A 24,800-nucleotide genomic window follows, 5' to 3' on the forward strand; every position below is an offset into this window, starting at 1 on the left:
GCATTGCTTGGATGCCAGCTTAATAAGCAACTTGGAATGCCAGATGCATAACAAGAAATGGAATATTCTACTTTAGTGGAAGAAGACAAGAGTGAATAACATGAACACAACTTAGTCTAAGTTCTTTACCCTAATAAAGTAATTATTCATTTGCAAATATTACCAAAAGTAAAAAAAATTTATTTTACAGAGTGGTTGGCTTTTGTAATACATCAAAAACTGTCATGTTATCCTTCACTATTCTCACTGCTGCCTCGTATCAGTGGTTGAAGTTTCTCCCAAATAATTTAGTTTACATTTAAAGTGGCAATACAGGTTTTACTTAATGGATTTAAGTTATAATTAGAAACCAGTTTTATATACAGAAAATCCATAAATATAGAACTTTTATTCCTATTTTACCCTAGGGCTATGCAAAAAATTGACTAAAAATTTTTCATTTGGGTCTTTGTAATAAACATGTAAATACATTATTTACAATGGAGATGCTTTCTTACAGAAAGTAAACACACAGAAGTTATTTTGGTCTTCACTAGAATCCATCATTATATGTTCACTTTTGAAGATATGATACATCATGTTCACTTAAATTTTAAGTTTCCTGTTTTACACATAATTTAAACAATTATTTTACTTATACAATTAATGCTTCATTCTGCATTTAAATTTCCTTTAAGAAAGATTCCTTGATCCAACTGTAGGGAGTTTTTTTGTTTGTTTGTTTTTTGTTTTGCGGTATGCGGGCCTCTCACTGTTGTGGCCTCTCCCGTTGCGGAGCACAGGCTCTGGACGCGCAGGCTCAGCGGCCATGGCTCACGGGCCCAGCCGCTCCACGGCATGTGGGATCTTCCCGGACCGGGGCACGAACCCGTGTCCCCTGCATTGGCAGGCGGACTCTCAACCACTGTGCCACCAAGGAAGCCCTGTGGGGAGCTTTAAGATTTTTTTCAAATACCACAAAATGTTTCTGTACAATTATGTGCAATTTTCTTCTGGTGATATTATAAATATCCGGTCATTTCATCTTCATTGTTCATACCCCAGGGGTAATTCCCAAGTTATCTCACATGATGTAAGTACCATCTTTGTAGTATTTCATGGACTCCATTTGTTTTGTCATAGCCAGAACATCATGAAATCCAGTACTTAGGCCAGACATATGTTGAAAGTATGCTTCTTTTTCCACTTGAATTGTTAAGTTGTTTACTCCAGCATCTTTAAGTATTCCTGTAACCTGTTATAAAAATCCATACATTTAAAAGCATTTAGATTAATGCATTTAGTGCATTTGGATTAAATAACAGATATCACATTTTTTTGAATAGCCATAGATAGTCCATGATAAGTCCTTAAAGTAATGTTTATTATTTAGCTGGTCAAATATTACATAGGATCTTTTAGAAGGCCAGTAAATCACTGACCTGACATTCAAGGTAGAAAAGGAAAACAGCTACTGTTTCCAATTCGGTAGGTCTAGAATAGGGATACAGAAACTGTTTTGATCCTTATCTCCAACCATGACACATACCTGCCAACTTTATTATTATTATTAACTTAGGACTATATTTATAATACCTTACTTCTTGACCATCTATTGGGAACCAAGGTGGATTACAAATGAATTTTTTTTTTTTTTACATTAACTTAAGCTTGTTCTCCACATACTAAAACTTGACTTTATTTTTTACTACTTTTGGATATAAAACAAATCTAGATGTAAAAAAATAACTTATCCTTGGACAGCTGTAAGAATGATATTTTTAAACAATTAAATGACTACTGAGCTGTATAACTTACAATGTGTGCAATTACCTCAACTGAAATTATTTTAAAAACTTAAGATTATTACCTGCTGTACTATTCTTTGTTCCAGCACATCAGATGTCACCTGTATATGAATTGTTCCTGCCACAATACTGGCAGAATGACGCCAAAAATGTGGGTCTCGGTATGATATTATTCCTTCAATTTTCTGTAGCTGTCAAATAAAAGGAGAGGTGATATAAATGGATTTGAAGGCTAATTTACTGAACACAAAGCAGTCTTTTTAGTCCAGAAACCATTATTAACCTGATTAAAAAAAAAAAAGTAATAAGGAGAGCCCAGAAATGAGAAAGGAATGGGAAGGACAACTAACTTCAAGTAAAGGTGTCTAAAATATTTTGACCTGGCAGTGATGCCAGGGAAGGAAGTTTGGAATAGGAAGTGAACAGGGTTACACAGGTGACTTTACACCCATTTTCACCGATATAAGATGTACTTTGCCTGGTCTAAACATTGGATACGTTCAATAAACCATGTTGTTTCCTTTATATTGATACAAACATTCCAGTATTACTTGTTATATTTGAGATAACACATGCAAAAGATATCCTTCATGTTCAACAATGGAAGGCTAGTCAAATAAATTATAGACTATCCACACAATGTAACACTACCCTGTCATTAAAAATGTATTAGACGGGCTTCCCTCGTGGCGCAGTGGTTGAGAGTCCGCCTGCCGATGCAGGGGACGCGGGTTCGTGCCCCGGTCCGGGAGGATCCCACATGCCGCGGAGCGGCTGGGCCCGTGAGCCATGGCCGCTGAGCCTGCGCGTCCGGAGCCTGTGCTCCGCAACGGGAGAGGCCACAGCAGTGAGAGGCCCGCGTACAGCAAAAAAAAAAAAAAAAAAAAAAGAAAAAAAAATGTATTAGACTATTTATCAACATGACATAATTAAGTGGGGAAAAATTTACAAAGCAGTACATTTTTTTGGCCATTTTTATTTAAAAAAATATTTTTATACAGAAAAACGACTCAAAAGCGTTTCTGGGCTTCCCTGGTGGGGCAGTGGTTAGGAATCCACCTGCCAATGCAGGGGACATGGGTTCAAGCCCTGGTCCGGGAAGATTCCACATGCCACGGAGCAACTGGGCCCATGCGCCACCACTACTGAGCCTGCGCTCTAGAGCCTGCGAGCCACAACTACTGAGCCCATATGCCACAACTACTGAGGCCCGCATGCCTAGAGCCCATGCTCTGCAACAAGAAAAGCCACCGCAATGAGAAGCCCACACACCACAATGAGGAGTAGTCCCTGCGCACCACAACTAGAGAAAGCCCGTGCGCAGCAACGAAGACCCAACGCAGCCAAAAAACAAACAAACAAAAAAACCAATAAATAAATAAAGAGATAAATTTTTTAAAAAGTGTTTCTTTCCAGGTAGTGAAATTATATGTGATTATTATTTTTTTCTTTTTTCTACTTTGAAACTTTCTGTAATGGATGTGTATTATTTTTGAAATAAAAAACTTTCTTTTTTAGTAGGATGTATTAGTTGCCAATTATGAGAAAGTGAGAAAACTTTACTAATTTTATTTATGAAACCAGTGGGTTAAGATGCTATACCTTAAGTATTCAAGATGCCAACTGTTCATCAACAGATCCTAATTACTTTAATATGATATGTCAGGGACTTCCCTGGTGGTGCAATGGTTAAGAATCACCTGCCAATGCAGGGGACACAGATTCGAGCCCTGGTCCGGGAAGATCCTACATGCTGTGGAGCAACTAAGCCCATGTGCCACAACTACTGAGCCCACGTGCCACAACTACTGAAGCCCGTGTGCCTAGAGCCCGTGCTCCACAACCAGAGAAGCCACCGTAATGAGAAGCCCGCGCACCGCAACAAAGAGTAGCCCCCACTCACCACAACTAGAGAAAGCCCGCGCACAGCAACGAAGACCCAATGCAGCCAATAAATAAATAAACAAATAAATAAATAAATAAGATATGGCAAACCACAAGCTGAAATAACATTCTATTCTGTGTTTGGTTTTTCTATGAATTGCCTGTTTATGTTATCAGTCCATTTTCCTACAAGACTGTCATTTTCATTTCTTATTAGGTCAACTTATTTAATTTCAAATACTATTTTAAAAGGAAGAAGACTAGTAAAGAAATTATACACAGTACCTTTTCTAAGGCAATATGTAGTTCTTTTTCATATTCTGGTGGCAGTCTCAGAAGGAGAACCTGACAGGCATCCTTAATCAGTGGGACAACACTGAGAAATATTAATATAGCGATAAAAAGAGAACAGAGGGGATCAGCAATGAACCATCCAAACTGCTCTATAAGAATGGTGGATACGATCACACCAATACTGCCAAGTGTGTCTGCCAAAACATGTAGAAATACACCTACAAGTAAGATACATAAAATATTAAAAATTAAAGCACATTTAATTTAGTTCTTTTATTCATTGTACAAATATTACGAGGTACCTATTATTCACCAGGCACTCTGCTAGGGGCTGGTACTTCAAAATGACTAAACATGGTCACTTCCATCAAGGAATTCATGGCATAGTGGTGAAAGTAAGGATGTGGGCAACTATTACCAGTGTGGTGAGTTTTATGATGGTGTCTGGGAAAGCTTCCTAGAAATCATACATGAGCCAAGTTTTGACATTACCTAAATTATTTCTACTAAATATCAGAATAGGGAATTCTCTGGTGGTCCAGAGGTTATGACTCTGCACTTTCACTGCTGAGGGTGAGGATTCAATCCCTGGTTGGGGAACTAAGATCCCACAAGCCATGCGGTGTGGCCAAAAAAATAAATAAAAAAATAAAACATCAGAATAAATATCTCAACATAAATGATACTTCCCCCATATTTTTTTTCAGTACAATAAAAATTTCTTAGTTCTTTTATAGTGAAAGTGCGTAATGCACAGTTTCCCTTGCAACTAATATTTACTCAAATGTCACCATGAAAAGGACTCTATAATTACAATAATTTATTTTAAAAATTTGACATTTATGAACAGTTGTGAGCATTTTCTGTAACAGATGACTTTGTATCTCTTTTTAGTTACAGGTTGGTTTTTTAAAATAAAATTGTACCAAGAACCCAATACTTAATACAAATAAACAATGTCAATTCAGAACACAGTTGAAAGGTAGGACAGTATCTGGCAAGGACTCACCCCTCATGTTAGCATTCATGCCTCTGCCTGCAGATCCGTGGCTGTGACCGTGCCCATGGTCACTGTGTCCATGCACATGGTGTGAATGGCTGTGATCAGATGAGTGACAGCTTCCTTGAGAAGCTCCATGGGTATGGTTATGGGCATGGCTAAAGGCACAGATACCAATAAGGTTTACTATCAGCCCTCCAACTGAGACTGGCTAGCAAAAAAGAAAAAAGAAAACCTTTAAATTTGTAATTAAAAAAATAAACTTGTTATTTAAAAGTTATTATGTAGCTATATATGGTTTTTGGTTTACAGTTTTGAAAATATTCATAGTAAAACCTCATTAAATTCAATAAGAAAATTTTAAGTGTGAATTTTAGAATATTTTAGAAGAAGCATTTAACTTTCAAATACCAAAGTGTTGACAAGTAAAAGGATTTAGATTTGCTTTAATTAAATGATTAAGAATAAAAATGTACTTGATTCAGGGTTTATGAATAAATAAATGATGCTAAAGTTTTGTTTTGTTTATTTAAATAAAGAGTTTGAAAGTACTGCTTACTAGAGCAAGTATACATTGTACCTGAAATCTCATTTATATTACTAGGTAAATATCAATACTTTAAAAGGCAATGATTGTAATTTACTAATGAGTGGATTACAAATAAACACAGTCTTACTGTTTCTTAACTATAGTAAAATTTCCCAAAGTAAAAAAAGTACAATGGAAAAGCACTTTTTAAAAAACAAAGTAAATGAGATTATCTTGATTTAATGGTGCCACAGTAACACCCCAAAGGATACTTACCCTTGATTATCCCCTCTTACAAAAATGATTTTGAATAGTAGCTCTAGCTCAGGGCACTATTTAATTTACATACATCTACAATTTCTCCTTTAGAGAAATCCATTTGTTTTATTTTTAATTTTTTAAATTAAAAAAAATTTTTTAACATCTTTACTGGAGTATAATTGCTTTACAATGGTTAGTTTCTGTTTTATAACAAAGTGAATCAGCTATACATATACATATATACCCATATCTCCTCCCTCTTGCGTCTCCCTCCCTCCCACCCTCCCTATCCCACCCCTCTAGGTGGTCGCAAAGCACAGAGCTGATCTCCCTGGGCTCTGTGGCTGCTTCCCACTAGCTATCTATTTTACATTTGGTAGCGTATATATGACCATGCCACTCTCTCACTTCATCCCAGCTTACCCTTCCCCTTCCCCATGTCCTCAAGTCCATTCTCGATGTCTGCGTCTTTATTCCTGTCCTGCCCCTAGGTTCATCAGAACCATTTTGTTTGTTTTTAAGATTCCATATATATGTGTTAGCATACGGTATTTTTCTCTTTCTGACTTACTTCACTCTGTATGACAGACTCTAGGTCTATCCACCTCACTACAAATAACTCAATTTCATTTCTTTTTATGGCTGAGTAATATTCCATTGTATGTATGTGCCACATCTTTATCCATTCATCTGTCGATGGACACTTAGATTGCTTCCATGTCCTGGCTACTGTAAATAGAGCTGCAATGAACATTGTGGTACATGACTCTTTTTGAATTATGGTTTTCTCAGGGTATATGTCCAGTAGTGGGATTGCTGGGTCATATGGTAGTTCTATTTTTAGTTTTTTAAGGAACCTCCATACTGTTCTCCATAGTGGCTGTATCAATATACATTCCCACCAACAGTGCAAGAGGGTTCCCTTTTCTCCACACCCATTCCAGCATTTATTGTTTGTAGATTTTTTGATGATGGCCATTCCGACCAGTGTGAGGTGATACCTCATTGTAGTTCTGATTTGCATTTCTCTAATGATTAGTGATGTTGAGCATCCTTTCATGTGTTTGTTGGCAATCTGTATGTCTTCTTTGGAGAAATGTCTATTTAGGTCTTCTGCCTATTTTTGGATTGGGTTGTTTGCTTTTTTGATATTGAGCGACACATATCTTAATTGTGGAAGAATGAAAAACTAAACAACAGTTACAAGTCAATGTTGCTAAAAGAAGATTGCACAAGATACAGTGGGAATATTCAGAAAGGGAAATCTAACACAGTTTAAGGTGGGAAGAGAGGGACTAAGGGAAAGTATCCCACCAAAGGCAACTTTAGAAGCAAAGCCTAAAAGGGCAGAAGTGATGGAAGGGCGTGAGACCTATAAGGAACAGCGCATGTAAAGATTTGGAGGTACAGGGAAAACATTAAATGTTGCCATAGCAGTAATTTAATCTAGAGTAAAGCCTTTGAATATTTCCTCAGGTATTCAAAAACACATCTTCAAACAAAAACGTTTAATAAGGCAGAAAAGAAACTGTTTTAGAATATTATCTAATATTTGACTACTAGCGTATTAGAGAAAAGTATATTAATTAATTTCGAAGAGTCAGCAGTGTAAATGTAAATAGCAAGATAGGAAGTTATGTTAATTTAAATCAAAAAAAATAAATAAAACCTTCCTAGGTCAATAACTACAAGTAGTTAAACTTTTGCAGGGAAAAAGCTGTATGAGTTTGAGTAGAAATTCAAATAGGAAAATGAAAAGACTTACTGTTAACATGTGTGTGTCTAATTCCGGAGGATCAATTAATCTAGCCACTGATTCCATAAACACGAAAAAAGCTATTACCACTAGAAAAAGCCCATTAATAAATCCAGAGAGAATTTCTATTCGGCCATACCTAAAAATGTAGAATATATTTTTAGAAAAGGAAAATGACAAATATTTTTAAAGTATAAACATTATTATGTTACAAATGACGAAATGATTTTCAATGACAGATTTTCAATTACGCAAATAGTAAGAGTAGAAAATTACCAAGATTATAAATATCATACTAATGCTGGAAGGTTCTTTCCATACATATATGTTTGTTGAAATTTTATATATTTATCAAAGTCCTTCGTCAACGTCCCTTCTTACACAAAGCCTGTCCTAATTTCTTAGCAAGAAGTTATTTCTCTCTCCTTTAATCCTTTGGCGTTCTCTGTATCTCTGTCACAGCACATAGATTCGGCTTTGTATCAAAATTTTTTGTAATTTTGGGTCATCCATCTTTCAAAATATAAACAGCTGAAAGTAAGAGCTGAATTTATTAACCTATTTACAATAGTTCTTATCAAAATATCTTGCACAAATCAGGGATTCTAATATTCTCTGAACTGAATGATGACTTAGTGAAAGGATACTGCATGCATAGCCACTTCAAATTTTGAATTCTCTAACTGCAAAGATGTGAATGACCATGAACATTCCATTCCTCAAAGAAACATTGTTGGCCAAATAGCTCACTGTTTAACTGATTTTTTGCTATCTACCTATGAGAGGGATTTGTCAGGGAGTATATAGTCTTAAGCTTACTGCCATTCAGTATTTATCAAATGCTTGGTTTAGTTTCTCTTATCTACTTTAAATTAAAGAAAAATGAAGCTCTGAAAAATTAAATTTGTATTAAAAGTAGTAAAATTTTATTCTATAAGATGGAATTTGCTACAAGCCTTGACAGTCAGTGTACCTACCCATAGGAGAAAATCCGAGTTGCTTTCCATCTACTCATCAGGGCTGCAAAAAGTCCCATGACCAAAGCAGAGCAGTCAAAGAGCATGTGAAATCCATCTGAGATCAGACCCAGACTATTGGTCAACACGCCATAGAATAATTCCACAAAGGTAAAAAGCTAAAACACGTTTAAAAACAAATAGGAGAGGAGTATGTTGGGAAGTACTGTTTCAAGAGAGATTTATCAGAATTTAATCATAAGGATTTTAACCCTTAGTTACCCAAACCTTACTTGAAGATATTATATAACTGTCTCTTTCGTTATTTAACTGGTTCTCATACAAGAAACCTCATTTCATATAAACTATAAGAAATCAAGCTAAATCAGATATGTCTATCTTATAAACTATTTAAAAGGAGATAGTTTTATTTATATGTCTGTAGAACTAAATAAACTTGACTATAAAATGTTAGCAATCTGGTTGGTAGTGAGATCTTATAAGGAGTAGATAAAAATCTTTTTTTCCTTTTTGGCTGTGCTGTGTGGCTTGTGGGATCTTAGTTTCCCGACCAGGGATTGAACCTGGGCCCCTGGCAGTGAGAGCAAGGAGTCCTAACCACTGGACCACCAGGGAATTCCTGATAAAAATCTTTATAAACTACTATATCTACTAATTTGAAATAGCACACTAAACCAACATTTTAAAAATACTTCAAAAAATTGTTTAAGTAGTATGAATATGATCCTGTAATCTTTCTAATACTTAGAGAAAATATCATTTTAGCCCATTTCTAATTACTAAAATTATTTGGGAATTACTAAAATTATACCAGAACTGTCAAAATTAAAAGATTAAGCTTTTAAGATATGCCACTAATATTTAAAACTCTTACCAGATTCAAGCACAAGAAGTAAAAGATCTGCCTAGAGTCATTCTCCTCAAGAATTTGTTTTAGTGATTCCTTAATAAACCTAGGGATTGACTGGGAGCTATGCTGAAAAGCATCACCCATGAAGTTATAAAGAGGTATTCCTTCAGGAGAATATCCAATTAGGGTACCTTTCTGTCCTCTCTTAGAAGGAGATGATAAGATGTTGGCAGCTAAAAACAGAAGGAAAAAAAAAAAAGATATTACAGAAGTTCAAAAAATTTAAGCCACCAAAACCCAACACAGTATCTATCAGCACTAAATGTATGAAGCATTGAACAAATTCCCAAATTTAGTAAATGACTGAACATCAGAATCCATAAGATGAAATTTGCTAAGGGGAAAAATGCTTACACAATATGAAGAATATAGCGCTCACTACCACTCCTCCAGAAAGGACGTGTTCTGTGCTCTCCTGGTGTGCTGCTTTGTTCATGGCCCGAAGCTGGTCTGTTATTGGATGCGTCCAAAAATTTCCAAAAAGTAGAGCACTAATAAAAATGGGAAAGGATCCATATCGGGCACATTTGGAAACTTCCACTTTGACTGAACAAATGGAATCGACATAGAAATCCAGGATCATGACAAAAAAAATAACCGTTGTGAAAGGCATAATGAGAGAAAACCAAGACTCGACTTTACTCTAGAAATTAAAAAAAAAAAATTGTTAATACCATATGGGTATAAAGTTCACATCTTATATTTTAGTTAATCCCTTTATGTATAAACAAATATTCCCATGATTCAATATGATTTGTAAAATGCCAAAATATGAGTTATAAGATATTGGCACATTTTCCTAGTATTCCCCAAAGTATTAAAAAAAGAAGCATCTGTTTAATAATTTTATAAATACTTGGTGATACACAATCCTTGGGTTTGTGGGTAGGTATTAAATTATTATTAATATTATTATTAGTATTTATATTAATATTAGTATTTAACTGATTCCTATGGGCCACAGGAATGGGAGGGATATATAAATGTAATAGTACTTGATACTTTAAAGCCACTTGCAACATCAAATTGAAATAAAATACAATGTACTGAACTAAAATCTATAAATAACAGCAATTTATTTTGCTTATTACCAATAAATTCCTGCTCTTACCTCAGTTGTCACAGAAAGAACAACGACCCATGGGCATAAGAGAAGCACAGAAACAAGATGGGATAAAGCTTGAAGACGTTTGGTTCCACCAACATCTATAGAGAGTTTTCTGGAAGCTGTATGAAAACCAACTTTACAACACAAAGCCAGTACTAGCAATAATACTCCACCCTATGAGTAAAAGTAGATAAGTTGCATTAGAAACACACAGTTCAACACTCAAGCCTTAAATACATAATATTTAAAGAAATGGAGCTAGCATGTTTTTTCCATAACCCAAATTACTGAACAACTTAAATGGCTGGCAGTACTGTAAATTACTGATAAATGTACTTTTAAAGTTACAGTTGCTGTAACTTTTCAGAATCTCTTGATCACCTTAGGAACAAAGAAAAGAACATACCTTGTGATCTGCCACACCTAAGAAGGCAATGGCTGTGTAAAGCATATGAGTTAGAGCACTGTCATGATGTCCTTCAGCTAAGTGAGTTGGAGTGAAGGAAAAAAAAATCCAAATATTAACTCTTTGAATCCTGAAGTCCTCCTGGAATTTTAGCTACATTATTTTGGGTTGACTATACACTAATCGGAGGGCAAACCTGACTATCCTCAACAATATGTTTCCCTTAAAAACAAAAGAAAATAATTAAAAATTTAATTTTGGGACATGATTTATAAATTAGAATGGCCTATATATATTTCTTTTGTTGTCTCTAAAACAATTATAATAGTGCTTAAGGCACAGTTGTTAACTTTTAGTACTTAACCTCCAAAAGACCTATGCATGCAAACTCTAAAGAGGACAAAGGGACAAGAGCAAGGAACCTCCTTAGATCACTCTTATCCAATGGAATTGGATATGCCATGTAAAAATCAGTCCTAAATCTGTTTCTAAGCCACTGACCACATAAGCCTCAGCAAAACAAGCAGCAAGCAAAAGAGGGTACAGTGGGCAACAATTGTCTAACAATCAACCTGGAGTTCTGCAAAGTCATGCTGTCCTCTTTCACTGTCTGTCCTCTTTCACTGTAACAAAGTAAACTGACATTAGTTAACTAATAGGTTTTACAGCAGTATCAGTAACCAGAAGAATCAGAACTGGTGTTCTGAGTCCTGCTAAATGGAGTGGGCAAGGGTATGTGGATAGGAAGGAACAGTGCATGACTGCAGAGGAAAATGAGTAGATATATTTGATTGGAAAGTTGGGTTTATATAAGAGATGAGTGGGGGCTGAGTTGGAAATAATAATTTACAGCAAGAGAGTGAATACCAGGTTAAGGGATTTGATCTTCTTCTTTCAGGCAAGATGCCAAAGGTTTTTCATTTAATCTCAAAAAAGTTTACATTTAATAATTGCCACTGACTTCTAAAAGGAGCATTTAAATTGTTAAATTACAAGAGAGCAAACAGACTGATTTTGTTGAGTGGTAAATCACCTATTTTTTTTTTTTAAATAGCATCAGGACATTCTAAAATATTCTTTCATTGTCCCTAAATTTCTGAAAACTTAGGGTGCTGTAAAAGATATTGAGATGCTATAAAATATTTAATTTAGAATGAATTTATTCATTATTTGAATACTGATTTAGAATACCTACATCAACCTATGAAAGTTTCATTCATGATTGATCAGTATAATTCAGTCACTCCTTCATTTCCCATTGTGCCAGACTAAAAAATTCCGATCTTTTGCAAAAGGATACGGTGTTCAGCCATTTTAGCCATGAGATCATCATTGTCGAAAAGCAATAGGCAGATCACAGCAATAATGAAAAAAGCAGCCCCTCTTGTCTGAAAATGAAGAAAATAACAGCAAGAATAGCTTTTTCAAGTGTTGATTTTTAAGACCATGACTACACAAATGCTAAAGAAAATTTTTTTCAGATAAATATTTAAAGAAAAAAATAACATCTGACATTAAAGTCCTTATACTGTACAATATAAATTTACAGTATTAACAGTAAGATACAGTAAGATACAAAAGTAAAGAGCCCCAACAAATTCTGTAGGGTATTTTTAGGGCATTTGACAATTTGACAACTTCAATTGTCTCCTTGCTAGTACTGATAGGCATGTTACCATGCACAAACCATTAAATGTTCACAGAACTAATCTTCCTAAATGTTACTTTGCTTCTGTTTGAAAAGCCCAAGTAACTAAGGAATAATTAGTAGTGACCTAATTTACTATACAACATGCAAGTAATAGAGAAGACAGCTGATTTATAATAATGTCAGTAACCTAGTTACCACTCTTCTAGGGAAAAAGAACTAAGAGGGCATGTTAAGAAAATTAGCAAAGTCATCTCTAATAGCTAGTAAAGGTATTAAGAGCTGAATACACTTCTTATGTTCTCATTCCAGGGAAAGGATTTTGACAAGAGAAAATTATAGAAAGGACATACTATCCACGTTTATGCAAATACTTCAGAATTTTTGGTACAGAAGCAATCTAAATAGCATTATTATACATTCTCTATTTACAAATTTACAGGTGTAATACCAGATACTTCGATAAAATAAAAATTTTAAATGAAAAATGAGGATCCTATTTTATTCATTATACGACTACCACTATATTTGATAAATTCACTATTAGTGTGGTAGGTATTTTGACAAAAGTTAGTATACATAAACCACATAATTTAAAATTTCATAATTTTCATTGAATCAGGACATGGTAACATTAACAATACTCAAATATGGAGAATATAACTTAATCTTTTCTTAGCAAAGGGGGCAATTGAGAATTTTGTGATGCTTCAGAGTCAGACTAAGAAAAAAAAAAAAATCACAGTCCTGGCGAGATGCCCAGATTCATTATTGACACTATTGACAGGATATTAAGATCCATACTCTCATTTCTGATTAGTGCAGTAAAATGTTTGTTTAATGTTTTAAAGTCATTTGTATTTCTTTTGTGAGTTGTCTTTTCCTGTCCTTTGCTCATTTCTATTGAGGATTTTCAGCATTTTTTAAAACTATTTGAGTGATTATATTAAAAAAAAAAAAGTAGGGGCTTCCCTGGTGGCGCGATGGTTGAGAGTTCGCCTGCTGATGCAGGGGACACGGGTTCGTTTCCCGGTCCGGGAAGATCCCACATGCTGCGGAGCGGCTGGGCCCGTGAGCCATGGCTGCTGAGCCTGCGCATCCGGAGCCTGTGCTCCGCAACGGGAGAGGCCACAACAGTGAGAGGCCCGCGTACCGCAAAAAAAAAAAAAAAAAGTAAAACTTTTATCTGTGGCAATTTGTTATTGTTGTTAGTTTGTTGTTTGCACAATGATTTCTGTTACATAGATGCTTGTAATCATTATGCAGTCAAACATACGTGGTTTCCCCTTTGTGATTTTTTTCTACTGGTTTTATGCTCAGAAAGTTCCTCTCCGTCCACAGATTAATTATCCATCTATATTTTATTCTATGCTTTTACAAATATCTTTTTTTTTAACCACAAAAATCTTCAATCCACTTGACATTTATTTTGGAGTACTCTGTGAGTGAGGGGAAAAGATTAAATAGTGGCATATGCTTTAATACCCAAGGATCCAATTTGAAATCTACAGGCTGGGTAGACTCTGCTCTACTTGGCATGTTACTTTGTTCACTTTATTTTATTCATCTGCCTCCATTATTTAGCCTGAAAGCCCCTTTCAGAACAGAAACTATTAAACCTTATTTGCCTTTATTTCTCCTTTCCTCTGTAACGAGCACAATGCGTCATGCATAGGAAGCATTTAATCTGGTAAATAAAAGGATTGTAGCTGTAAGTTATAATTGCACATTGGTGATGCATTTACTGAAAAGAGATTAATACTTAAATTATGGAAGATGAACAGGGTCACCTAGTTGGCAAAACATTCATCAGACTTTGAATATAACAAGTTCTTAGGGATGTATTTCCCAAAAATGATGTATAGGAGTTAAGAATGAGAGAGGGGAGGAATCAGGTATAGCATGAAGGAGATGCCTGTGGTGATCAATCAGTCCTGCAGCTTGACTGTGGTGATGGTTACACAAATCTACACACACACACATATACACACGAGTGTATGTAAAACTGGTGAAATCTGAATAAGGTCTATGGATTGTACCAATGTCAATCTCCTGGTTTTGATAGTGTAAGAGCTGGTTAAGAAGTTACTGTTGTAGGGGTAAAACGGGAATAAAGACACAGACCTACTTGAGAATGGACTTGAGGATATGGGGAGGGGGAAGGGTAAGCTGTGACAAAGCAAAAGAGAGGCATGGACATATATACACTACCAAACGTAAGGTAGATAGATAGTGAGAAGCAGCCACAGAGCACAGGGAGATCAGCTCGGTGCTTTGTGACTGCCTGGAGGGGTGGGATGGGGAGGGTGGGAGGGAGGGAGATGCATGAGGGAAGGGATGTGGGAACAGATGTATATGTATGACTGATTCACTTTGTTATAAAGCAGAAACTAATAAAAAAAATAAAAAAAAAAAAAGAAGTTACTGTTGAAACTGAGTGAAGGGCACAAGGACCTCTCTGTACTATATTTGCAGCTTCCTAGGAATATACAATGATTTCAAAATAAAAAGTAAAAAACAAAATGTTTGTGAGAAAAATTTATAATTAGCAGAAAAAGCCTCTGCATTCTTTTAAATGGTAAAGGATACTATTTTACTGCCTTAGATAGTATTTTACATGTACACTTTTCAATTTTCAAGTAACAAATAATGTAAAATTCTACCTTTGCTGGTCCTCCTCCAGAACTAGTGAACAAAACACTGAGCAGTGAGATGACAACAATATCACTGTGCTCGAATAGCAGCAAAGTCCTACAAAAATAAAACATTATCGTTCATGAAATATATCTGATCTTTATCAGGAAGCATGAATTCAATTAGAGTAAGGGAGAAGAATCTTCTTGATTTTCATAAAACATTATGGGAAAAATAAACATGTACAGCTGTTTTGGAAAATATTCTGGCATTATCTGCCTTAGGAAGGTTGAAGCTACAAATATCTAATAATACCACTTGTAGGATTATATCATACAGGTTTCTTGTATATATGTACCAGGAAATACTTATAAGATACCAGCATTGTTTGCAATAGCCCAAAACTAGAAACAACCTAAATACCCACTGATGAGAGAATGGATAATATAGTTTAGAGTATATCCATTCAAAGGACTATTATAGAGTGGTAAAAATGAATGAAATTCTATGAATATATTAAGAAACAGAATTGTATACTTTAAAAATGCTACAAACTGAATGTATGTGTCTCCTTCTCTCCCCCATTCATACATTAAACTCAGTCACCAACGTGACAGGTATTAGGAGGTAATGAACACCTTTGAGAGGTGCTTAGGTTATGAGGGTGAAACCCTCATGAATGGGATTATTGTCTTTATAAAAGAAACCACAGAGAGCTCCCTCGCCCTTCTGCTATGTGAGGTTACAGTGAAGAGACAAGACGGCTGTCTATGAACCAGGAAGCAGTCTCTCACCACACACTGAATCTGCTTTGCCTTGATCTTGGCCTTCCTAGCCTCCAGAACCATGAGAAACGAATCTGTATTTTTTAAAAGTCACCCAGCCCATGGTATTTTTATTATAGCAGTCCTAATGGACTAAGACAAAAAGAGTGAATTTTATTGTATGTGAATTACATTTCAAAAAACTAATACAAAAGTGAATGAACTATATATATATATATGTATACACACACACACACACACACACACACCACACACACATACTCTACATGCATCAAAATGGGCAAATCTGAAACACAACACTGAATGGAAAAAGTATGCTGCACAAAAATACATGCAATGTAATTCTATTCATATAAAGTAAAAAACTTGCAAAAAAAGAAATGTGTACCTATATGGTAAAACTATAAAGAAAACCAAGAGAATGAAAATCAAAATTTAAGATGCTGGTTACATCCAATGGTAGGGGGAGAGGGGGATACACAGGGCAACAAAGGAACTGGTAAGGTTTTATTTGGGGGGATACATGAATGTTCATATTTATTTATATTTATTCTTTTATATGTATGAATATTAAAAAAATTAAGAACATTACTGCCAGCTAAAGGGAGCTTATAGGATATACATGGGAACAGATTTTCAGCTGCTCATTAGAAAAATTTTCATTTTTCCTCCTTATTCAAAAATCTGTAATGAGAACACAGCAGTGATTATTTTAGTTCTGCTAATATTTGGGAGATTACAATTAAAAAAATATATATCAGCAGAATGATACTAACTTAAAATAAGACAGGTTATGAAACACCAAAGGAGTCTGTCTAATCAAGAAACTGCATGACAATTTTAGTAAAAGAATGAGAGGGGCAGTGTTGGCAGAGGAGCTGGTGGTAGTGCGTGGTTCTAAGGGCAGAGGTAGGTGACTAAATAAGGAGCCAAGGAAGAATTTAACAACTTTCCCCCTTCCTTCCCTAGCCTAACACACAGGGACAGTGATTTAGTAACAAACAGACCAAAAGATCACGTCATGAATAAGAAATTACCACTCAATCGTATTCAAGCATAAACTGGAAAGGTTTTCCCCAAGCTGAGAAATCCCAGCCAGCTTTCCCACCACGCCAGGAAGCTGCTGCTGTCACGGACAGGGATATGACATTGGAATTATATACACCCCTCCTTTGACAAAGCACAGAGTAAACAAGCCAAAGGGAGCCAAACCCAGAGCTATTCTATTGTCTGGGAGAGGAGAAAAGACTTTTCACAAAGCATTTCCCACTGATCACTTTCTACTGTCTATTCCATCATCCTCAGTGAGATTCTTCAGAACACCCTTCATCTTATTCCTTACTTCTTGTCCCATATTCCGCCCCCGCCTCATCAATGGCAAGGCACTTTTGCTTATAATTTTGAGATAGAGAAATATTAAAAGAAGACTTATGCACAGTTACACCTGTTATAATTCCTATTAAATTAAGTGGCCCTAAAGCATTTTCCCCCCCGAACCGACCAATTTACATAAAAAGATCTATAGAGACTTAAGGGAGTATGAAATGAGAGTTAAACTTATCTTTGATGATTGGTACACTATTCCTAAGACATCTGTTTATAACCATATCTTTCAAGCCATCTTCTGTGGGCAGTAGAGGACTTTCAGAGTTGGGGGGGAGGGGGAAGCATTTTTTAAAGATTTTCCTTTCCTCTTTATTGGTTGATTTTATTTACCATTTCAGACTTTTCATTTCTAAAATCAGCTGCTAAAAGGGATCACCAATGAAGAAAAAGTCACGTATCTTAAATTTTTCTGAAACTGTTTGGACTCTAACTAGTAAAATATCTATGACAGATCATGAACAATACATTAATGGTATTCACCAAAGAACTAGTCCACAAACTAAACAGGTCCTCGATATACATATACTCAGTGAGCTGTACCCAATGCTATAGAAGTGAAAGAAGCATTTGTACATAACTGACAAACATTTGACATCAAACATAATGGCATAAAACTAATACTCAAAATGAAGAAACATAAACATTCAAAATATGCATTTCTATTTACCTTAGTGGTCCACAAAGAGTGAGGCCAAAAAACCACAAAAGTGAAATGATACACCCAGCAATTGCATGTTTAAATATTTTGATCCACTAAAAATGGAAACAAAAAATAAAAAATTTCAGTCATATGTTTTGCCAAATATCTCAAAATCTTAAATAAAACACATAGGGAAAGATAATGGTAACACAAACATTTTAATGGCCAAATAGTTACATATTTTAAAATTAAATAGAAATTATTAAGATCCCTTGACTAAATCTAGATTTGAAAGATAGTATTCTGTTTTTCATTTTCCATATTCTTGTCTGTTGCTAGATCCTGAAATCTTTTTCTATAGCATACAATTTTCTCTGTTTTTTACACTAGTTCTCACTAGTTTGCTAGGAACACTTAATGTTTTAGTTTTTAAATTCTTCTCCAGCAGGGATATTCAGTCCTTCAGTTATTTGAAAAGAAAGGGAAAAAAGTTAAGATGGGGTTTAAAATATTAATCCTGTTTAAAAAAATGTTCTTGGTCTCTAAAACAGAGGTACTTAAATTCATCTAATAAAAAATCATGGCACAGTTTTCTAAGTTGTGGCATAAAGCAAATATGTAGTAGGGTGTAACTACTGTCCAAAGAGGTGATAATATGAGATGATGCAGAATGAAGGACATTTCTGGTATGCATCCTGAACCTCAGATGCTTAAAGGGAATAATAACCATGAAGAGGGTGAAAGCTGATATGTACTGCATACTCACTATATGCCACGTACTATTTTAAGAACTTTACATGTATTAATTCATTTAATCCTTATAGCTTCATTAGGAAGGCATTATTATCTCCATTTTACAGGTCAGGAAATGAAGGTAGAGAAATTAAGTAACTTGCTTAAAGTAAGGTTTGTAATTAGAACAGCCATGAATTTATTTGTCTGACTCCAGAGGCCTTGTTCGTAACCCCTATGCTTTATCTGCTTCCCAGTGACATTTATCCTAGGCTTGTGGGCATGTCTACATGTCTGATTTGTAAATCTTTTCAGCATATGGATCCTGTATTAAAAAAATAATTATATGCATGCTTGAAACATTTTCTACCCTCATCTACATTTTTAAACACTTCATTATCTTAGCACTTTAGCATTTACTCTTGAAACCTCAGTTCTGAAATGATAAGTCAAGGGCAAGTTAACTCTGGAAATGTTCTGCTGAGCACTTAAAATCATTCACTAAGTAACCCTGATCAAGCAAAGAACACTGCCTCCTGGTCCACTGCTAGGACAAAAGGATTCGGCAAAAGACTTACCTGGCGTTTGGTAATACTTTTCCCAGAAGAAAAAGGCTTTTGAGACAAAACCATAAAAAATGCAGTCCTGTGAATATTGAAACATTAATATATTAATATTAATTAATCTTACATACAAGGTGTAAGGTTTTAAGTAAAGACACTTAAACAAATATACTAGAATTTGAAGGGTATGTTAACCTTTAAAGAAAATATACTAGAGAACAATACTTATTTTAATAAGGCTTCCACTACAATATTTTGGGAACTCTTCTTTCTTTTGTATCTGCCTTCAGAACCAGTTTACAAGCCACAAGAGAAGTCTCAATATTTTTTATACTTTACCAAAGAAAATAATTCCTATCTTCTCTAAAATTTAGTAGTAACAAATCTTGAAATAGAAATGAAGTACTAATCATATATCCCTACCTTTCATATTCCCAAAATAGTTATATAAAAATATATTCAAGGGGTGCTAAAAATTTCCTAGTCAAGAATCACTTTCCATAATTACTAAAATTGCCAGGAGTCTAACAGATTCTTTTCTTTCTTTTTTTTTTTTTGTCTGAGTTGGGTCTTTGTTGCTGCGTGCGGGCTTTCTCTAGCTGTGGCGAGCGGGGGCTACTCTTCATTGTGGTGCACGGGTTCTCATTGAGGTGGCTTCTCTTGTTGCAGCAACTGGGCTTCAGCAGTTGTGGCGTGCAGGCTCAGTAGTTGTGGCGCACGGGCTTAGTTGCTCGCAGCTTGTGGGATCTTCCATGGACCAGGGATTGAACCCGTGTCCCCTGCATTGGCAGGTGGATTCTTAACCACTGTGCCACCAGGGAAGTCCCTAACAGATACTTATTAATACAGAGGTTGGTCACTATCAATCTCAAGGTCCAGAGAATCTTTACTTAGACAGAATTTCTTACTAGATGCAGAATAGTGTAAAATTTATACTGTAAGAGGACCCTATACCATGAAGGGACATGTAGTGAACATAGCCCAGCATGGTTTAACTTGGAAAATAAGGAACATCTGTGCCAAGACAAGTCTCAGGTGACATTCTATGCCTGCTGGAAGGTTAGACTACGCCTGTAGGATGGTCTGGGAATCCCTAGGGCCCCTGAGGCCCTTTTAGGGAGCTGTGAGATCAAACTATTTTTTTCTTAAACACTAAACAAAATTATTTTAAAAATATGTATTTATTTTTATTTGGTTGCACTGTCTTAGTTGTGGCTCATGGGCTCCTTAGTTGTGGCATGCATACTCTTAGTTGTGGCATGCATGTGGGATCTAGTTCCCTGACCAGGGATCGAACCCGGGCACCCTGCATTGGGAGCTCGGAGTCTTAACCACTGTATCACCAAGGAAGTCCTGAGGTCAAACTATTTTTACAGAAGTATTAGGATATTATTTGCCCTTTTCACTCTTATTCTCTCAGGGGTGTATATTAGAGCTTTTCAGAGGCTAGTTCATGTGAGATACTGCAACAGACTGAATACTGACTCAGAGATGGGGATCCAGCTGTATTTTATTAAGCCAGACATTAAATATGCAAAAACCCCATTAACACAAACTAAAGCAAAAGCTGATGTTTTGGCAAGCAAATAGAGTATGATAATCCTTTTTTTTTTTTTTTTAAATCCAGTCTCTTGGTACCTCTAACCTTAGGTATTCTGTCTTTAAAAAAAAATTATCAAGTACTTGTCAGGAGGAATAAAATGCACAAAATATTCTATGTAAAATATCCTAAAGATACTCAGTTAAAACAGGATTTTCAAAGAAATTAAAAAACATTAAGGAAAAAAAGAACCATACACACTCACCCAAGTTTTAATATAAAAATAAACTGAACAATGTGAACTACTTTTAGGAGGTCATATGATTCAAAAAGCCCCACAGCCTTCAAAAATTTAGTGACACATAGTAATACAATATATTTCGTTAACCTGAAAAATAAAAACAGAAACAAGTTTCAGTATCATTGAAATCACAAAGAACTCTGTAATCCTTTTTTTCTTATTATACAAGTAATAGGGGTCTTTATGAAGACCATAAATATAAACAAAACATGAAACAAACAAACACTCAACTCACCCCTCCACGTGATAACTACTATTAACACTTTGGTAGATATACTTTCAGATTTTTTTTTTGCAATATACATGGACATATTATGCATAGATACAGTCTATTAAAGAAAAAAAAGGCCAAACTAAAAATAAAAATGTTCTTGATTGAGTTGCCTCAACTATTTTCTAATGTGCTTTTTAAACAATTACTCCAAACAAATAAAGAGAATAAAAACAGAAACCAAACTATCTGTCATGAAACGAGACTATGATATAGGAAGGGAGGGGGGAATGGTGAATGCCTTAGGTTTACCTCTCCTCTGCTTCACTAAGTGACTGCAGTGAATCACCGTTGAAGTGACCTGACCTACAGAGTCCTGAGAAGGCTCAGGAGTCTGAAGCACCTCAGAAAGGGTGTGGAGAGCTGCAAAGAGGTGGATCATTAGGAAGTCTGCCAGGTAGTTAGGTCCCCAGAATCCCACCCAGCACAGCCAGGCAACCATCCCTCCTAAATCATGACAGGGCAAGAGCTTAGCCTTTGGAGAGGTCTAGACATAAGGCCAAGGGGAAAAGAGGGATGAAGTGTTGGACTAAAATCATGGAGATTAAAAGGAAGTTTCCCTTCTTAACCCCACCCCACCTGCCTTCCCCCATTTAACTCTAACATCCTAACTGCCAGGCTTCAATCTCCCAGCAGGAGAGCCCTTCTTTGGAGAAGGCCACCAGGGGACAAGCCCCATACAGGTCTTCTAAGTAGCTTTTTGGGCCTCACTCAAATAAGAATGGCCAAATATGGATAATCAATCCTTTACGATAAGCCTATAATGAGAGACCAAACAAACTAAAACAGCAAAGAAATTTAAAAGATTCAGAGATCATAGGGAATAGCAGAAAACATTGAAGAACTATAAATAATATTCTTGGATAAGAAAGAAAAGTTCATCCATGAAAAAATTAGGCTGCCATAAAAAGAAATGAAAAAGAAGCTCCTGAAAGAGCAATCAGAAAACAGTGAAGAAATTATCTCAGTTTTCCAGCTTAGTAGTCTTCTTTGGTCATATACCTCTAGTAGTAAAAAAAAATTTTGCACCTGAAAACCGATTATTTGTACATTACAAACATGTACTACTCTCCTGATATTATAAAACATACACAAATTAGAAATGAAAAAGAATGAGATAAAAAGGTGAGAACTTCTAATATCTCCCCCCAACAGATCATCTTTGCAAGTCATTCAGGAGACTACTTTCTAAGTTTATATCTAACAGGTGTTAATATATTAAAAAGGAGATATAAGGGATGTCCAAAGCCAGCACACCAGCAGGAATGAGAAGTCTCTACCAATGGGAGAAAAATACAAAAAAGCAAACACAGAAGTTTAAGGGAAACCTAAGTCATTCAAATTAGCAGTTAAAACAATTTGATATGCAATGATATCAATGTATGTAGGATGGTATAAAAATCAATGAGTGTGAATCATTAAGTCCCATGGCACTGAATCAACAAACAGCAATCTGCTTAAGAAGGCCTGAAAATATATATTTTTGGAAGATTTTGATGCAACTACGAAAATAAATTTCAGTCCTTGAAAGAATGAATCTCAGCAATTCCAACATCTTCACTGTCCGATGGCTCATTTTCTGTTTTAGTCCAAATAATATCATAGTATATTAAAGAAAATCAGATTTGGAACAAAGTAGTTTTTCTTTTCATGAACATAATCTGGGGGGCTTTTTAATAGTACAATCTGGGAGTTTTAACAATGTGACAATTAATCACCAAGAAGCTAATAAAAATGTTATTGTGGAATAAAGTAAGTCAAATCCTAAAGCACAGAAGTTCCTACTTAATCTACCTGTAGAATAGTATAGACACTGAAACTTCTGTTTAAAAGATCAAGCAGATTTCTGGGGTGATAAAAACGTCCTATAGCTTGACTATGCTGAAAGTTACATGGGTATGCATTTGTGAAAAATGAAAACTGGTACCTTTAAAATCTATGCATTTTATGGTAGGTAATTTTATCTCAATGAAAAAAGGAGTATTGGAAAAAATAAATAAAATTAAAATTATGGCTATGATAAAAAAAATCGAGTGTATTTTGTTTCTGGATTGTTTGCAGACTGGCTGAAAACACACAGTACAACATGCAAAATCTACCAAATTTCTAGTAATTGTCTAGGTATTTACTGGGAAGTAAATGTATATATGCTAGAAGAAACAGAACACTAATATTTAAAAGCTGAAAAACACCTTAGAGATTCTCTAGTCCAATTCCTCTCATGTCACAGATTGGGAAGTTGAAGTCCACAGAGTTAGCTAGGGTTAAGTCCATGTCTCTTAAGTATGCTCTTTTAATATGTCACACAGAAAACCAAAGTTCATCCAAAAGGCTTTGAGGATTCCCATCTTCTAAACTGTTCCCAATTATACATTCACAGTGGCCCACATATAGGGTAAAATAATCTTTAAATATGAAAAACAAAATGCATATTAAAACCTAAGATTAATGTCAATTTTGGCCCATTTAAGCTAGAGAAAAAAGTCAGATAAACTTAAGTAAATTAACTATATTAATGTTAATTAAATACTCCAGTCATGGTAGCAATTTATAATTAGCAAATAAAAATACTACTCTTGAGCTAGAAATCTTCTGTTTATTCAGTTCTTAACCCAGGGACTTGCATAATATGTGCTCACCAAATGTTTACTAAATGAAAGAATGTGAATTCTACAATTACACTTGTGTGATACAGTAATATCTAGCACAATAATGTAGACAGTGCAGTAGTACAGTACATAGCTGGCAGTCAAGCTTCTGGCAATTTAAACTGTCATCAACCCAGTTATGAATTCAGAATGAAAGACAGACATCAAGTAGAGAGAGGAAAGCTCAAAACCTCAAGTGCTTCACTCCTAAAGTTCTTAACTAGGTGTAAAAATAAGGCAGCAGGATAGAAGCAAGGATACAAAAAACAACACTGTCAACAAGACAGGGAGGGAGAAAACAAAGACCAGGAAAAACTGACAAAGGTACATTAAAAATCACAGCAATCTGGGAATTCTTGAGGTCAGCAAAGAGCCTTGTATACCCTCATGGGACTATTAAACCATTCTTCAAATATTCCCTGCTCACTTACTATGTGCCAGATGTCATCTGTGGCTAATGAGACCTGTCTGTCAGGGTGGTTTCAGGTACTACAGCCTTCCCTCTTCCTGATAAAAGGGCCTGATGCAGCTGGAACTAGTTCTGCATTCTTTCTGACTTCAAAGGAGGACTTCTATCGAAAATTTATCTTAAAAATGTTATCAACATGTTAACATTCTCTAAAAAATGTCATCCATTTTATAATAAGCCTGAATATGAGAGCCACACTTGGGATGGCAGAGAGCAAAGACCAAGAATCTGGTCCCAGATGGTACTGTTGAGGGGCTGAACAAATACCAGC

General features: G+C 35.4%; 1 protein-coding gene across 1 annotated transcript in view; it reads right to left on the minus strand.

The window, feature by feature from the left end:
• Positions 1-369: 369 nt before the first annotated feature.
• The window catches only part of SLC30A5 (solute carrier family 30 member 5), a 29,396-nt gene continuing 4,965 nt past the window's right edge, over positions 370-24,800 (minus strand). The window contains exons 2-16 of the mRNA XM_082623495.1: positions 21,106-21,228; positions 19,316-19,382; positions 18,033-18,118; positions 15,224-15,311; positions 12,213-12,300; positions 10,913-10,989; positions 10,510-10,680; positions 9,753-10,041; positions 9,363-9,571; positions 8,489-8,646; positions 7,521-7,650; positions 4,975-5,176; positions 3,957-4,183; positions 1,850-1,978; positions 370-1,234 (exon numbers count right to left, since the gene is read on the minus strand). Coding sequence (XP_082479621.1) covers positions 1,064-1,234; positions 1,850-1,978; positions 3,957-4,183; positions 4,975-5,176; positions 7,521-7,650; positions 8,489-8,646; positions 9,363-9,571; positions 9,753-10,041; positions 10,510-10,680; positions 10,913-10,989; positions 12,213-12,300; positions 15,224-15,311; positions 18,033-18,118; positions 19,316-19,382; positions 21,106-21,228 — 2,215 coding nt within the window. The 3' untranslated portion in view covers positions 370-1,063. The remainder of the gene's footprint in view (positions 1,235-1,849; positions 1,979-3,956; positions 4,184-4,974; positions 5,177-7,520; positions 7,651-8,488; positions 8,647-9,362; positions 9,572-9,752; positions 10,042-10,509; positions 10,681-10,912; positions 10,990-12,212; positions 12,301-15,223; positions 15,312-18,032; positions 18,119-19,315; positions 19,383-21,105; positions 21,229-24,800) is intronic.

Source organism: Mesoplodon mirus (assembly GCF_964341445.2).
Source record: "Mesoplodon mirus genome assembly, chromosome: 5".
In the NCBI taxonomy this organism is placed as follows: domain Eukaryota; kingdom Metazoa; phylum Chordata; class Mammalia; order Artiodactyla; family Ziphiidae; genus Mesoplodon; species Mesoplodon mirus.